Below are 18,165 nucleotides of genomic sequence, written 5' to 3'. Positions count from 1 at the left end.
TTTTGGAGGTGATCCAGATCCAGATTCTGGATCAAGATTTCACTTTATATAGGCTTTGAAGGATTACATCAAAACTACTTAACGGATTCTCACCAAATTTGCACCACAGATAGATATTACGGGATGGAAGACTCCACCAAGTTCTGAAGGTGACCAAAATCCGGATTGGAGGACGCCAGAAATCTCAGTTTGCTCATTTCAATTTTAGTTCAAAGCATAATTACAGCCATCTGCAACACCTTACATTGTCCTCATCAGTGGTGGGAAGAGTTCATCTGACTGCAGCAGACACATACTGTACATATGGTTACTTTCAAGAGATTGGAATGAACTGGCTGTCTACCTGGGTGGTTGTCATCCAGGACCCGAAGTGGTTCCCTGGTGTGGTAGATACAGTGAAATGCGACACCAGCACGTACTCCCAGACTTGACCTTAACTTAATGTTCACCTCACAGCACATTCAAGTAGAAACAGGTTTTTCTGACTCACGTTGGTCAACACAGCATCCTACTGTGAAATGTGACAAGACAAACTCTGCATCAAACCATATACATTACTTTAAATTGAAATAAATACATTTCTGTTACTACAAGTAATTCATTAGTTGAAAGACTTAAATACGAATAAGAAGAGCACTTGAAAAGTGCATGATGCTAACCAACATCAGATCAGATTATGTGGGAACCAATGAGAAGAACATAATTTTCATTATTAAGTTATGTTGCGCAGTCAGTCAGAAATGTTTTTTCTAACTTAACCATAAAGTGATCACAGATAAGCATGAGTTTGGCCACACATTTTATAGGCGATCATGAATGACATCACACAATTCATTATAAAATTATGTAGGTCTACACAGCATAATTAACGTGTGTCACAGAAATTCTAACGGAGAACAATAGTTATTCTGTGAAAAGCTAAAATGCAATCATTTGTACTCTAAAATGACAGCAGTTTTATTTTGAAATTAACAATGAGTTTAAAAGCAGTACCAATCTTTTTTTTTTTTTTTAAACAGTATACAATCCACTCTGCATCTTCCAAAAATTAAAAGTGCTTCCCTACGACAGCATTTGTATGTGAATACGCTGGTCATATGTTTGCTGCGATTCATCAAGTAAAACAGCAATACCAAATTTTGATAAGTTATTCTGCTATTCTGAATGAGTTATAGTAAAATCCTGTCAATATGCCCCACAGGGCTCCGCAAAGACAAATCTGTCCTTAAAACAAAAACAACAAAATAATTACTAGTAAAAACAAAGCTAGAAATAATGAAAAAAGGGAAACATTTAACCCAAGAAAAGCAACTTATTTTTTATAACATGAATGAAAATCTAAAAATTTCATTTCACAATTTCTTGGGTTTTTTGTTGAGCGTCTTCCATTTACAGTCATGGCTTTGCATTTAATAATAATTCATAATAATGCTGTGTTCAAATTCACACAACCTGCTTCCTTTCATTAAAAAATGAGCATTATTATATCCCAAAATATATATTTGGAATTCTCTTTTCGGCCACCAGGCCAAAGAAGGTGTCTGAAAACACTTGATGACCTGGCCGAGGTGTATGCTGTAGTTTCAGTTTATTTATATAAAATCAGGTTTGCATCCGTCTCTGGGCATCATTGCGGGTGATCAGAGTTGGAAATGTTCTGCACCGCTGAAGCTGAATCTAATCCCAGGAACGTGCCCAAGTAAGACTGCTCTCGGGGGTCCAACATATGATCTGGCCTCACAGGGTTGACAACATTGGTGGACTGGGGGTTCAGGGTGAACCTCTCTAAGAAGGTGAGTTCTGTGGTGGGCTGGTACCCGGAGTTCTGCTGCTGCCCCTGAGCCTGCATGTTCACACTGTGTGATGGGGACGTCAGCGTTGATGTCCCATGATTGCTCAAGTCACCCTGAACTATGGAGACTCCCGTAATCTGGACAGGAACTATAGTGACGGGCACACAGATGTTGGTGGAAGTGGGGTTGTTCTGCTGGGCTGATTTGGGTGCAGCGCAATATACCTTTGGAGTTTCCTCAAATGTAAGTGAGACAGTTTTGTCCTCAGACAGTCTCCCGACAGGCTGCGCAGGAAACCTGTTGCTGTGCACATGGTCCACGTGATACTTCAGCTTGTCTTTCCTTTTAAAAGTGGCGTTGCAGTGGGGACAGTTAAAGGGACGGGCATCTGAATGAATTACCATGTGCTTTGTCAAGGTCTTCTTGATCCGAAATGTTTGGTGGCACTCAGGACAATTGTAGGGCTTCTCACCTTTCACATAAAAAAAAAAAAAAAAAATCATCAGTTTGGAAAAGACAATATTGTGATTAAACAGTTGTATAAATTTATGCAGTCTTTCATTCTTATGGCAACAGTAATATAGTGGTTTCTAAATGCTTTAATCTTTAATTATTAAACGTTTAACACCAACAACTACTGATGAAGGGTTAGTAGCTGTCAGAGAAATACTAATATAATAATAATAATAATAATAATAATAATAATAATAACCTCCCTGACTTGCGGCGGAGGAAGAGGAAGACAGACATCTTTCTTCAATTTGAAGTCTTTATTATCACGGGAGTGCCATCACTGAAGCACAGTAGCAAAATCTCAGAATATATCCAGCCTGCATCACGTGGGGTGGGTTCCTAGCAACAATTTCACCACTCATAACCTTCCCCGCGTCTCCAAGACAGCTAGCTGCCAGACCTATGTACTCAAGGTTGGCCAAGACAAACATATTTTTCTCAAATGGGGCAAATGGAGTGGCTTCTCTTATCTTACTCCCTGCGGAGAGCTGTCTTTTGTCTTTTCACATAAAAAACCCTCAGCATTACGTGGTCACACTTAAATTCATCAGTTCAAAGAACGTTCGACATTCTCCCATCATGATAATAATGAAACATACAGTAATAAAGCACAAGAACCTTTCCAACAGTAGCCTACCAACAAAAGAGACATGTCCTCCACTTGTCCGTGCCTCCCCCAACAATCTATCACCAGTTCATAATATCAGTTTCAGTGCAGTCTGCACCCTCATGTAGCTTCAAGCTGCGCATGTTTTTGCACTTGATATGCAAATCAAGTCAGCACTGTAAGGCCTCAGGCACACCATGAAAAACAGTGGTCAGAGGCTGCAGCACAACCCAAATTATCAAGACCGTGTGCCATCACCTTGCAATCACATTGCAAAAAAAAAAAAAAAAATCTCTGAAATGGGGTGTTGAAGACAGTGACCAAGTCTACAGCCACCTGCACTCAGTTGCATAATCCGAAGGTGATAAAATGGTCAGAAGACAGAGTCTGGCAGCGAGTTGTCTGCTATGGATATGTGAGTGAACAGGGCTAAGTTGGCAATCGCATGCAATCTGTATGGAATAACACAGTGAACACTTCAAATCTGTTGATGTCTACAAGCAACCATCAGCTCAAGGGTACTTATTCTACCAGATTCTGGATCGATGCCACCCCTTGCAGCTGTGGAGGTCTCATCACATCATGGCTCTCCAGAAGGAGAAAAATGTGTGTCCAGTGGACAAAGTAATAAAAAAAAAATAAAAGATCTTTCTGATTAATTCGGTAGGTTGTGGGTAGATGAACTAATCATGGAGTAAAATATTTTATCATTATATTCTATCAGGACTACCACATCCCACCACCCCATCGCAGATAAGTGGTGGAAGATGACTGACTGACTAATTGAGGATTACCACATTCTCACTGCACCATCCCAGTGCTGAGCCACATGCTGAGTTTTTCCATTCAGTCTGCAAGTTATCATGCAGGTTTCAAATGTAGGTTTGACAACAAGCTACAGTAAGAAAAACAGCGCTCCTGCCAAAAGTACATTTGTATTTCAACACACACTTAAATATGCTCCATCAGTACATGTGTGCACATACATGCACTGAAACAAATCACGATTGGTTTTAGAAGGTGACCAAGAAATTATTTTCCTTTTCTTTTCAGCATCATGGACAGCACAAAATGCTGCAGCGGGAGCAGTAGTGTTAAGACACCTTGACACTTGCATGAATATGATCCCCGCACTGGCACGCAATCTTGCGTGCCAATGAGTAAACCTATTGTAAACTGTGCGCGGCTGTGTGCACTGCACGTGGCTGCGTGCCCAGTGTGCAAAGAAAATGTTGAAATGTTCAAAATTTCTGCCATGCATAAATTTTGTGTACATGTGTGAAATAGCTGTGAACATTGCGCAGCCTATTTGCAAACACCGCGTATCAATGTGTGTCATTGCATGCAGGGCATCTGAACCTGAAATTACATTATGAAGAGATGTTACAGCTATAATAAACATAATGTTACAGATATCACACTCATAAGAAGGAATGAAAATGCAACTGTTTTGCCAATCTATTACAATATATGTTTTATAAATAATTACTTTACAGACAAGATGCTTAATGCATTCTCCACCATACTACGAGCACGTTCGAGCAAGTTCTAACCTGATGCTGTTTAGATAGTATGTTCATGTCCGCCTTGGTTTTTCTCATCGTGTTTTTAACTTTCTGCTTTGCAATGAATGGGATATGCCTTTCAGACCGACTGTCATTGTAACCAGTCAGCTACAGGAAAATACTGGACCGGAAATCAGCCAATCAGGACGCGAGTAGCATCACAACCATATAGTAAAGTGATTTAATCCATTTTGCTTCTTCTTGTATGAAGTAATAAATGCAACTTATATGCCGGTGCGACTTGTATACTTTTTTCTTGTAAAGAGGCATTTTTTGACCAATGCAACTTACAATCCCAATTCCAATGAAGTTGGGACGTTTTGAGAAATGTAAATAAGAACAGAATACAATGATTTGCAAATCCTCTTCAACCTATATTCAACTGAATACACCACAAAGACAAGATATTTAATGTTCAAACTAATAACCCTTATTGTTTTTGTGCAAATATTTGCTCATTTTGAAATGGATGCCTGCAACATGTTTCAAAAAAGCTGGGACAGGGGCGACAAAAGACTGGGAAAGTTGATGAATGCTCAAAGAACACCTGTTTGGAACATTCCACAGGTGAACAGGTTAATTAGAAACAGGTGAGTGTCATGACTGGAGCATCCTCAAAAGACTCAGCCGTTCACAAGCAAAGATGGGGTGAGGATCACCACTTTGTGAACAACTGTGTGAAAAAAATAGTCCAACAGTTTAAGAACAATATTTCTCAGTGTTCAATTGCAAGGAATTTAAGGATTCCATCATCTACAGTGCATAATATAACCAGAACATTCAGAGAATCTGGAAAAGCAGCACCTTGAGGCAACTCTGTTGTGATATGGCGCTATATAAATGAAATAGAACTTTCTACACATAAGCGGTAAGGCCGAAAACCAACACTGAATGCCTGTGACCTTCGATCCCTCAGGCAGCAATGCATTAAGGATCTTACCATGTGTGCTCAGGAACACTTCAGAAAACCATTGTCAGTTAACACAGTTCCTCACTGCATCTACAAGTGCAAGCTAAAACTCTACCATGCAAAGTGAAAGCCACACATCAACAACATCCAGAAACGCCGCCGCCTTCTCTCGGCCCGAACTCATTTGAAATGGACTGACGCAAAGTGGAAAAGTATGCTGTGGTCTGATGAGTCCACATTTCAAATTGTTTTTGGAAATCATGGACGTCGTGTCCTCCAGACAAAAGAGGAGAAAGACCATCAAGATTGTGTTAGTGCCCATGGCATGGGCAACTTACACATCTGTGATGGCACCATCAATTCTGAAAGGTACATCCAGATTTTGAAGCAACACATGCTGCCATCCAAGCAAAGTGTTTTTCAGGGACGTTCCTTCTTATTTCAACAAGACAATGCTAAGCCACATTCTGCACGTGTTACAACAGCATGGCTTTCTCGTAAAAGAGTGCGGGTACTAGACTGGCCTGCCTGCAGTCCAGACCTGTCGCCCATGAAAATGTGCGGTGCATTATGAAGCGCAAAATACGACAACGGAGACCCCGGACTGTTGAACAACTGAAGTTGTACATCAAGCAAGAACGGGAAAGAATTCCACCTACAAAGCTTCAACAATTAGTGTCCTCAGTTCCCAAACGCTTCTTGAGTGTTGTTAGAAGAAAAGGTGATGTAACACAGTGGTAAGCATACCACTGTTCCAGCTTTTTTGAAACATGCTGCAGGAAAAATTTCAAAATGAGCAAATATTGGCACAAAAACAAAGCACAAAAACAGTTTGGACATTAAATATCTTGTCTTTGTGGTGTATTCAAATAATCTGGAAAATACGGTAACTTGTTTGTTGCTCTTACCTGAGTGGGTCCTGAAATGCATGTCTAGGCTGGATTTTCCTTTGAATTCCTTCTTGCAAACCTCACACTGATGCACAGCTGTTTTATATCTGCAAAACAAATTGTTACTAATTGCTAAAAAAAAGAAATATTTACCATAATTATAAATCTTCAATTTAACAGTTGGAATGAGCTGAATTTATTGTCAGTTTTGGAAGGCTATTAAACATTTTGTTCAGTTATGGTACTAATTGTAGTGTATATTTTACAAAGTGGATGTCACTATTGTGTGCCAATTGTATGCATCTGGCTGAAACAATCAAAACAGGCAGTATAGTTATTTTAAAAAGCTAAAGTGCAGTGAAGTTTTGTCCTAAGACATTCACATTCGTAATCTGAAGCTTTTGATTTTATGCACACCAGATGCAGAAAGTACTGTTCCGCACGGCATACAGATCTGCCAGTATTTTCCGCTGGAGAAATGCATGTTAAACTGTCCTAAATGCAGTGGTGGGCACAGTTCTGCAGATTCTCTAACCGCTAACTAGTGAGGCTAACATTTTTGTTAGCGGATTAGCTTTTCAGCTAACTTTGAAAACCATTAGCGGACCAATTATCTTCCGCTAAATTGAGTATGGCTAACTTTCAGTCCGCTAACACTGTTTTTGCTGGTGTAGTGAGTAAAGCTGAACAGTTTCAAACATCCATAAAACCTAAAATCCTATAAGTTAATTCCTGTTGTGTGCTTTGCAATAAACAGACCGCTGTGAGAAGCTCAGCCCTCCACCAGTAAAAGGGGGCAGACCAGCTGTCAGCTGCTATTGCAAAGAAGAAAAAAAAAAAGTGTCATTTACTTTCAACATGCTGATACTCATACAGTGGGCAGGAGACATGAAGCATAAAGCACCTTTCCCTCATGGTTTCATTTAAAACCAACAAATTCCAGACATATTTTTTAAGTAATGTACTAATTCCTGAAGGTTTGAGCATTAAACAGACATGTGCTGAAAGGCATTATGGGAAAATTCAAATGAGGATGTTAAAGAGCAAACGTCAGATTCCTCCAGAAATGAACATGAAGCAAACACGGCTCACAGCGATTCCCCGCCCACTGTAAATAACAGTGAAACAACCTGAGCTTCTCGCAGGTTTACATAAAACAAACAATAACAACATCTAGAAACCCAGATCATACAGTGAGGAAAATAAGTATTTGAACACCCTGCAGTTTTGCAAGTTCTCCCACTTAGAAATCATGGAGGGGTCTGAAATTTTCATCTTAGGTGCATGTCCACTGTGAGAGACAAAACCTAAAAAAAAAAAAAAAAGAATCCAGAAATCACAATGTATGATTTTTTGAATAATTTATTTGTGTTACTGCTGCAAATAAGTATTTGAACACCTACCAACCAGCAAGAATTCTGGCTCTCACAGACCTGTTAATTTTTCTTTAAGAAGCCCTCTTATTCTGCACTCTTTACCTGTATTAATTGCACCTGTTTGAACTTCTTACCTGTATAAAAGACACCTGTTCACACAATCAATCACACTCCAACCTGTCCACCATAGCCAAGACAAAAGAGCTGTCTAAGGACACCAGGGACAAAACTGTAGACCTGCACAAGGCTGGGATGGACTACAGGACAACAGGCAAGCAGCTTGGTAGAAGGCAACAACTGTTATGATTATTTATTAGAAAGTGGAAGAAACACAAGATGACTGTCAATGTCCCTCGGTCTGGGATTCCATGCAGGATCTCACTTTGTGGGGTAAGGATGATTCTGAGAAAGCTCAGAACTACACAGGAGGACCTGGTCAATGACCTGAAGAGAGCTGGGACCACAGTCACAAAGATTACATTAGTAACACATGATGCTGTCATGGTTTAAAATCCTGCAGGGCAGCAAGGTCCCGCTGCTCAAGCCAGCACGTCCAGGCCCGTTTGAAGTTCACCAGTGACCATCTGGATGATCCAGAAGAGGCATAGGAGAAGGTTGTGTGGTCAGATGAGACCAGAATAGAGCTTTTTGGAATCAACTCCACTTACCATGTTTAGAGGATGAGAACAACCCCAAGAAAACCATCCCAACCGTGAAGCATGGGGGTGGAAACATCATACTCTGGGGATGCTCTTCTGCAAAGGGGACAGGACGACTGCACCGTATTGAAGGGAGGATGAATGGGGTCATGTATTGTGAGATTTTGGCAAACAACCTCCTTCCCTCAGTAAGAGCATTGAAGATGGGTCATGGCTCCAGCATGACAATGACCCCAAACAGGGCAACTAAGGAGGGGCTCCGTAAGAAGCATTTCAAGGTCCTGGAGTGGCCTGGCCAGTCTGCAGACCTGAACTCAATAGAAAATCTTTGGAGGGAGCTGAAACTCCAAACCAGAAAGATCTAGAGAAGATCTGTATGGAGGAGTGGACCAAAATCCCTGCTGCAGTGTGTGCAAACCTGGTGAAAAACTACAGGAAATGTTTGATTTCTGTAATTGCAAACAAAGGCTACTGTACAAAATATTAACATTGATTTTCACAGGTGTTGAAATACTTATTTGCAGCAGTAACATACAAATAAATTATAAAAAAAGAAAAAAAAAATCATACATTGTGATTTCCGGATTTTTTTTTTTTTTTTAGATTATGTCTCTTTATTATACAGAAAACAAATACACACAGACTGTGCTGAGATGCGAACAGCTTAACGCTAACTTTAACAATGAAAACGCCATAGACATGCTAATGCGTTAGCATCGGTTTTGTTTTTAAGTTATAAATTCATCTATCAACTGTTTCAGAAGACCATAACAGGGGCCTGTACTACAAAGCGGGGTTACTGGCTTATCAGGGTAACTTCTGGAGTAAGTTGATGACATATGGAGTAACGTCCCGGTTAACCCGTACTACGAAAGGTGGAAAGGTTTCGATCGAGGCATGCTGCTATGGCAACTTACGCTTTGCGCCAAACCTGCTCTGAGCAGGTTATGTTCCAGGATTAGCGTGAGGTTTCCACTTAACCACTCCCTTTATAAGTACCGTCCATCCACCTGCATCACTCCGAAGACAATGCAGGCCTACCTGGATGATCCGTTTGATATTGGGGCACAAACTGCAGGGTGTTCAAATACTTATTTTCCTCACTGTATATTCACAAGAGTCTTAGACACAATATACAAAGAGTTTTATGTTGGGATGACATTAATGCTGTCGTTCGTGTACAGTGCAGCAATTAAATTGCAGCCTGATCAGACAGTCACAATGCGAACTCTCTTAAATTTTACAACATTTTGCGGGATTTGAAACCTCAATACCACACACAAATTACAGTTGGTCTATTTACACTCCCATTCAGTAGCTAGCAGTGTTCACTGCATTTTGATAGGAGAGGGGGGAGGAAGTGATGAGAGCACCTAATTTAAATTTCCCATAATGCCTTTCGGCACGTGTCTGTTTAACACTCAAACCTGCAAAATTAGTGCATTACTTTAAAACTAAAACATACAGCTAATATTTTCACTTTGTAAAAAACGACAGAGGTGATGCTAATTTCGATAAGTTGTCTGGAATTAGTTTCTTTAAAATTTTAACCATAAGTCAAACTGCCTTGCTGTGCATGTCTCCTGTGACATGTCTGCAGACGTAATGGCTGTTGAAAATAAATGAACTTTTTTTTCTTCACCTCTCCCCTTTTTTCCCCTCCTCTGGTCCACCAGGGATCTCTTTTGCTGGAGAAGGCTATATTAGACAGAAGCGCTGGCTCGTTGTTGTTTGTGATTGCCTTTGAATTATTTTAGAAGTATCAGTAGCTGCCAGTGTACTGGAGTCAATACTAAAAGTTATCGGTTAGTAAGCTGTTAGCTGTAACGTCCACTAAATTTTCACTAGTTTATTGGTTTAGCTTTACAAAACTTAACTTTTCAGTTTGCGGGTTAACAGTTATCGACGTTAACTTTTTCTTTAGCTGTGCCCACTACTGCCTAAATGTCACTAAAATCCATAATCATAAGTATTCATCCTAACCATAACTAAAGCAATAAAGGTGAAACCATTACTAACACAACTGGGATATGTTTTGTCCAACAGTGACAAAACATCAAAATATTACTAAATGCTGAAATGTGGAGTCCTTGAGACGAGATTGTTTTCGAAGTCAACATGTTTATCATATAATAAACAACACCAACAGAGTCAAACTGGACAATATGAACAATCGGACAATTTGACTTAAAATTAAGATCACAGTATTTTTTACTTTTTGGACAGTGTTGGTATTATATCTTGGTATTACTGGTTTGCACAATACAACCCCTTTAATAAACACCCTATTTAATAAAGAGTTTAACCTGAACTATTTTCATTTTCAAATCTGCTCCTTCAAATTTAAAATCTCAATGAAAAACTGCATGAATCAAAGGTTTTACAGTTTTTTGTTTTTATTCAAATCTGTGGCTGTGTTTCATTAACTAGTGTTCAGGCTTAAATGAGCCGACAGAACAAAACAGCCACTGGTTCACAGCTGAATCACAGTTCAACCATATTTTCATGACTGTTATGTCTTCTTATGTGTATGAAAAAACACCAAATATCCATTAAGGCCTGTGGTGTTTTTTTTTTTTTTTTTTTTGTTATTTTGTTGGCATTAATTTTAGTTGGCGTCAATTTATAAATATTTCTGGCCTGGCAGGGAGTCTGTAGTATTGTCGGGGAAAAAGTGATTTATCAAGGTGTTGATGATATTGCGCAATCCATACAGAGCTGCACAATCACATTGGTGATGACATTACACTGGTGTACCACCAACTCCTGATCTCATTTATTGTGTCTGCCAAACAACTAAGGATAATGGAAAAATCTGTTTGTCTGTAGGTGGGCTGCAGACCTTTGTGACATCATAAAGTGGATGCTTCAAAAATGTCCTCTTTCAATGTCACAGAGAGAGATCACAAATTACAGATCCCCACTGCAAATTAATCAAACTGCCTTTGACCAATTTGATCAAAACCCTTTGTGTTTTTACTTGTTTGATTTTGTTCACAGTCAAAAACAAACAAACAAAAAAACCAAACAGAGGTAACTACTATACAATAAACATACTTCTGCCAAACTTTCTCTCCCAGATGTACACTTTTGTAGTGGACCGTCAGATGATCGTGGCGCCTGAAACACTTCCCACATTCTTCACACTGATGTGCTTTTTCACCTGTAAAAATAATAAACAGTGACTGTGACATATTATGGACAAAGAAAGACAAGGAATTTCACTCATGTATTTATTACACTGCACCAGAGTGTATTTTCTGATGTTTGGTCAGGTGATCATGACGTATGAAGGTTTTCCCACATTCCACACACTCATAGCGCTTGTCGTCATGGTGAACTCTGAGATGGAGTCTGTCAAAGGAATAGACATCATAATGTATGAGCAGCACTTAAAAACAGGCAGCCAGTCATGCTGAAAGGTTGAAAGTTCACAGTTGTCCGACTGTCACTGCACCCACCTGTATGAGCTGCCGTGACGAAAGCTTTGGCCACAGATACTACAGAGATGCGGCTTCTCTCCGCTGTGGATCCTCAGGTGCTCCTTCAAGGTTGTTCTACAAGGACAAAGAGTTAAAAAAAAAAAAAAAAATTTATATCCGTTTAGAGTTTGCTAACCTCTTGGAACAGGCACTGATGAATCACTGCACACCCATTCCCACAGGTTAAACCCACATAGTCGATCTTTATACTGATGCAGAGACCAGTATCATGGCTGATATATTGGTATTTTAGGTGTTGGTTCTCTGCACAATAAGAATTTGTCATCCCAAGGTATTAACAGTATAGTTTATGATTTGTTTATGTGTTTCAGTGTGTGCTCCCACTGGCTCTGGGCAGCAGAGGAGGACAGGAGCTGCACAGCAGGTTTGCAATATCTGTACTTATTTAAGGGATCTGGGAAAGAAATATATATTTAACAAGGTGCACAGTGCTCCAAACTATATCAATTAGTTTTGCAGTTTGTTCCCACATAGTTAATTCCCACATTTGATCACTTTGTGTACTCTGGCAAGTTGAAGGTGCACACAACCAGTGGTGGGCACAGTTCTGCTAATCCTCTAACTGCTGATTAGCGAAGCTAACTTTTTCATTAGCAGGTTAGCTTTTCAGCTAACTCTGAAAACCATTAGCGTTGTTGTTGTGTGTCTGCAACAGTCAGGCTGTTTCAAACACAAGCCACTTTTCACTTATGGTGACAACATAACTCTTCACCAAACTGACTACACTACTTGAACGACAAAAACACAACATATCTATAACATTAACAGCACTGCTAAACCAACATGAACCACAATAACAATAATAAAAAACCAAACCCGAACTTCCATAATGCATTGCAGCACAACAGTTCACAATCTTAGCAACCAGCCCGGTGATCGCTACAGTATTTATAAACCATTAATGGAGCTGCATTCACAAACACAAAACAAATGCATGGAAAATAAATATATTAAAAAATAAAATATCAACACAGTCATCGTCTTTATAAAAAGCAGCAAATCGCAGTATTAATAGTCACAGTTTATCTCTGTATAAACACAGGAACAGCTCACCCGTGTTGCGTTCAATGCGACTGGTAAAACCTACATCTCATCCGCTGCACTGAACTTCCTCACCGAACAAAACCCATGTAAGTTCTGGCTTTACATAAAAATACAGCAATAAGTGTCTTTTCACTTAAAAAGTAAAGATTTGCATGTACATGCTGCATTTAAAGCAGACAAACATGTTTGCAGGCCACGACTACAAAAAAAAGGTTTTGGTCTCTATAGATAGTTACTCCCCTCCATGGCAACTGTATGGGGGGATTTTTTTTTTTTTCGACTGTTGTGGAGGCTGTGCTGTCATGTTGGAGTATTTTATTACAACACCTGGAATAATATAGCTTGTTGTGTGGTGAAATATCCTAATGAATCATCTAAGATGATTCATTAGTAATATTCATCATCTGCTGTAATACATGCGATGAGTGAAATTCTTGTCAGATTATGTGGATGCTAATGGTGTTAGCACTTTTAGCAGCTGTCAGTAGCATCATCCATTAGTGAAATTCTAGTATTTAACATTGTATGCTCACGGCAATTAGCACTTTTAGCACCTATGGGTAGTCTGATCCCTTAGGTGCCTTTTAGGCACGATTACTGAGAAATAAGCGGCTCATAACTTTTAACATCCAGACCAAACAGAACCATTACGAGAACCACCACACAGTCCCCAAAAATATGACTTAAACACCCAAATCGAGGTTAGCCTGTTAACTTACCTGGTTCAAACTTGAACTACCCCTTTATGCATTAATGTGACGTAACCAGAATCAGCGCTGCTGCCAACATGCCAATGCCCACACACAGGCTTCATATCAGCTTGTCGGGGTCGTTATGGAAAACCTATGGTGATGTCATGGAGGCTTTGTCCAATATATATGCAGTCTAGGTTCTGATGCATCTTTGTTTATTGTTAATATGGTCACCCCACTGAGCCTGGTCTGCTTGAGATTTCTTTCCCATTACAAATAAAACAAACAAACAAAAAAACATGGCTGAAAAAGTTTTTCCTTAATGCTGTCACCCATGAAGTGAAATTGACCTGGCATCTGACTTGATATCAGTCATACTCAAAGGACTCAGATTACCTCGCATATCAACAACATGATGGGGACAGACTCCAACATTACTGCTAAGCATGTGTGGTAAAACCAGGTGGGATGAAGACACATACCTTTCTCTGACTGATTTCCCACAAACAAAGCACGTCCACTTTCTTTTGCCCCCGTGTGTACATTCAATGTGTCTCTTTCTGTTTCCTGTGTCATTAAACTGCCTGCCACAAATTTCACATGGGAATGGACCTGAAGATGAGACAGCAAACAAACATTTCAAAGCACAGCAGAGGAATTGGTCAATCTAACATTTACAGGTACAATATTGCTACAGTAACATCTGCTGCTCAACATCTCACATTACATTTCAATAAATCCAGGAAAGAAGCACAACTGCTACAAAAGATATATGCTTCTTTTTTCCAATTTTGAATTCAGCCAGGAAAGACAGCATCCAATTATCACTATAGTAGTTGTGCACAGAATAATAATAGCATGAAAATTATTCATTTTTCTGATCTGCACGCACAAATCCCATCAATACCATTAAAACATGTCCACCTACACATGTGACTTACCGTAATTTCCGGACTATTAGCCGCTACTTTTTTCACACGCTTTGAACACTGCGGCTTTTACAACGATGCGGCTAATTTATGAATTTTTACAGGCTTTTTAATAAGTCAAAATACATCAATTGATGCTGTCAATTAATTTCCTGAAAGCTGCGCTCCTCATGTGGTGTAAATTCACACACAGTGTAAATATAAGGTCTTACCCATTCGTTTTAGTGAAGAAAAGTCCCTCTCCAGCACTTTGCGCCGGAGTTGCTCTGTCAGATCAGTTAGCGGAGTGGCGCCTTCTGCCGCCACCCTTCCAAACTGGTTCTCTGTCTTGGCGCAACAAGTCAAAAAAGTCACAGCGCCTCATTAAGTCCTCACTGACCACAGACTCCATCCGATCCTGGCTGCACGCGATGAAATCTCAAAAAGTTAAAATTACTCAGTTCTCCCTGTGGAGCGGAGAAGCCGTGCAACGCTGTGCGTGCACTGGATGATGTGTGCATCATTGAACATAAATACTTGTTTTATAAAAAATAAAATAAAGACCTCTCTTGACCTTATATTTAACTCTTGACTGCACTGTAATGGTAAACCTTACAATTTCTAACCAACATCATTTTTAAATGCAACTATTAAATTCTTTCTAACATTTTAATTCTTTATAAACATTTTAGTTGTTGAAATTATTATTATAAGTAGTAATAGTATGAAAAATGTCTTCAAAAGTGGATTTTTAATTTAGGGCTGTTGTGAGGAGCTGCGCCTCCCCCACCGCTGCCAACGCCCCCTTCCCGCGTGGATTTCCCCTGAACCGCTGTCTGATCAGAAGAATGGATAACATTTATTTATGCAGAAAACACAACCAGGTTGACAGATAAAGTTTTATCTTTTTTTTTTTTTTACGTCATCTCATCCTCAGAAAGAGTCATTAGGTGCATTTGGTTGGAACAAAAAAGTGTAAGTATTTGTTGATAATGCGTTGCTGATCAGATGTTTTTAGCGAGGAGACACAGAGCGGTACAGAGTTTTAAATAAAGGAGGAAAAAAGCCTAAAAATGTCTGTCACGTTATTTCCACAAAGCTTCTCAATGAAATAAATGGGTTTTAGAGCATTGCGCGCATGGTGTGAAAGGCACTTGAGGGAGCATCACCTTCAATATTTTGACCATGCAGCATATTTCTCTATGCGTGTGTGTTGAGGACCTCAGTGGCTGGAGAAGGACAAGGAGATGCCCACACTTCACCTGACTGCAACAGATAGATGATTATTTTACAGATAAGTGGATGGACCAGTTGTATGCCTGAGTGGTTGTCATTCAGGACCCAAGGTGGCTCAGTGGTGTGGTGAATGGGGTGATATGCACCATCAGCACATCCTCCCAGGCCTCATCTGTTCATTATGGATACAATCTTCAGTCTTCAAGTTATAAATGTGTATTTTTCATTGCCTACTATGAATATATGGAGTCATATTTTGAACTCTCCATGTTAACAAATGTTTTTTTTACTGCGCTTCCAAAACATGGTTGGTTGTCAACAGACAGCCACTCCTTATTTAAGATGACAGTTATGTCAAAATCATTTGCCCGATGAAGTTCTAACACCAAAACATCCCATAGTAAGTATTCCGTTGCGGTGCTCACCTAGATGGTACTTTTCTTGATGCTTCAGCCTGGCAAACCTGGACTTGAAGCATTCATCGCAGAAGGAACACTTGAAGGGCCGGTCTTGAGTGTGGAGGATCATGTGCTCCTGCAGATGAGGCCTTCGGGTGAACGTCTTCAGACAAATCTGGTACAAAATATGGAAATTGAGCACACAAAGACAAGGAATGAGGCTCTGGATTGTTAAAAAAAAAACTAAAGAAATGTGATCCACTGGACAAAAGTAAATAAGATTACAAGACAGACAAATCTTACAGCACATTTACAGACTTCACTTTTTTTCTTCCTCTTGCTAAGAAATTCTTGGATGTGATCTGGATGAAACCTAAAAAACAAACAAATGAACACTTGTTTGCAATCTGTTCCAACAGAAAACAGGTTGTTCAAATGGTCATCTACAATCCCTTTAACCCAAGAGTAACAATCTCAAACTCATAATATCATGAATACTGTAGAACAAAACCCAACATAGAGAAACGTGACACATGGCCAAAATGTGGTATCTCCCCAGTTAACCACTCGTTTGACACAAAGTCACTCCAGCAGTGCCCAAGGATGCTCCAAAGATTTCCAGTTGTCATCTTAGATTACTGGTTAGCTTCCAAATATCACAACCATGTATAGTAAGGCAGTAAGCCAACTGATTAATAATGACTTGAGTCAATCAAATTTTCGTATGGTTCTGGCAGGCGGCGATGTTAAAATAAAAAATTAAAATAAAATAAATATAAAATGTTTTTTTCTGGGTATCCCAGCATTCCCTGAGCTCTGGTGTTGATCTGGTGTAAACAAACACACCACATGTCATATAGAGAAAATGAATGAGAGTGTGAAATCTGTTCTCCAAAAGCATTCAGAAGTAAGTTGGGTGACTGGCGTTTCTTTTGTATGCCTGACTGAGGCAACCAGAGGGGACAAGAGCTTAAAGGAGAAGAACAGAAACGCCCCCGGATTATTTATAGCATGAATAAACACAAAAAATGTGTTCTTTTGATAGTTAAAGAAACACTAAAGACCATAAAACATCTACAGAAAACCTTGTTTTAGTCGTGGTCTGAGAGGCTTTGACATCGACCAGCTGCTGCCATTTATGCAGTTAAGGTAGGTGACATCACTGGTTGGGGGAAGATGAGCCTCATTCTGAGATTCCCTGCCAGAGGCATCAACAAAGAGCTTATATATGACTACTAGAGTTCGCACTCCCAATGCTGCCCACTAAACGCGAATGTCCCTTCATGGACAGCGACATGACAATTCCTAACCAGGCAAAATATTGATGAAGTTCTGGATGTTAAAGAATTTTCAATGGGGATTCGCGACTGAACACACTCAGAAAAACACTCGCAAAATACACATTAAAAACCCATTCTGACCTGGATATCGAGCCAGTAAAATTAATTAACATTAACAAGTCATGTCAGGAAAGCATTAAATTTACTCTCTATATATATATATATATATATATATATATATATATATATATATACATATATATATATATATATATATATATATACATACACACACACACACACACACACACACACAAGGTCTGTTAGAAAAGTATCGGACCTTTTTATTTTTTTCAAAAACTATATGGATTTGAATCACGTGCGATTACATCAGACAAGCTTGAACCCTCGTGGGCATGCGAGAGTTTTTTCACGTCTGTCGGTTACGTCATTCGCCTGTGGGCAGGCTTTGAGTGAGGAGTGGTCCACCCCTCCCATCGGAATCTCTTTGTCTGAGAACTTCCTGAGAGACTGACGCTTTGCTTGATCAAAATTTTTTCAAAAACTGTGAGGCACATCGAAGTGGACATCATTCGAGAAATTCAGCTGGTTTTCTGTGAAAATTTTAACGGCTGATGAGAGATTATGGACTGTTGCTGTCACTTTAAGGACTGCCCACGGAGCTGGACGTCACGACGCCCTGAGCCGCCGCTGTCTGCCTGTTTCGAGCTGAAAGCTTCCAAATTTAAGCCTCTGTTGACCCAGGACGTCATGAGAGAACAGAGAACTTT

At 39.7% G+C, this 18,165-nt stretch overlaps 1 protein-coding gene across 3 annotated transcripts in view; it reads right to left on the bottom strand.

Annotated features, from left to right (window-relative positions):
• Positions 1 to 743: 743 nt before the first annotated feature.
• Positions 744 to 18,165, bottom strand: part of zbtb41 (zinc finger and BTB domain containing 41) — a 37,077-nt gene continuing 19,655 nt past the window's right edge. For all 3 annotated transcript variants that reach the window (XM_034182935.1, XM_034182934.1, XM_034182933.1), the window contains 8 exons: positions 16,398 to 16,467; positions 16,122 to 16,269; positions 14,035 to 14,164; positions 11,775 to 11,870; positions 11,561 to 11,667; positions 11,371 to 11,476; positions 6,297 to 6,385; positions 744 to 2,265 (listed from right to left, as the gene is read on the bottom strand). In XM_034182935.1, coding sequence (XP_034038826.1) covers positions 1,628 to 2,265; positions 6,297 to 6,385; positions 11,371 to 11,476; positions 11,561 to 11,667; positions 11,775 to 11,870; positions 14,035 to 14,164; positions 16,122 to 16,269; positions 16,398 to 16,467 — 1,384 coding nt within the window. In that variant the 3' untranslated portion in view covers positions 744 to 1,627. The remainder of the gene's footprint in view (positions 2,266 to 6,296; positions 6,386 to 11,370; positions 11,477 to 11,560; positions 11,668 to 11,774; positions 11,871 to 14,034; positions 14,165 to 16,121; positions 16,270 to 16,397; positions 16,468 to 18,165) is intronic.

This window comes from Thalassophryne amazonica, chromosome 12, assembly GCF_902500255.1.
Source record: "Thalassophryne amazonica chromosome 12, fThaAma1.1, whole genome shotgun sequence".
NCBI classification, from domain to species: Eukaryota; Metazoa; Chordata; class Actinopteri; order Batrachoidiformes; family Batrachoididae; genus Thalassophryne; species Thalassophryne amazonica.
The sequence above is the reverse complement of the archived record's forward strand: the minus strand, read 5'-3'. Positions and strand labels throughout refer to the sequence as shown.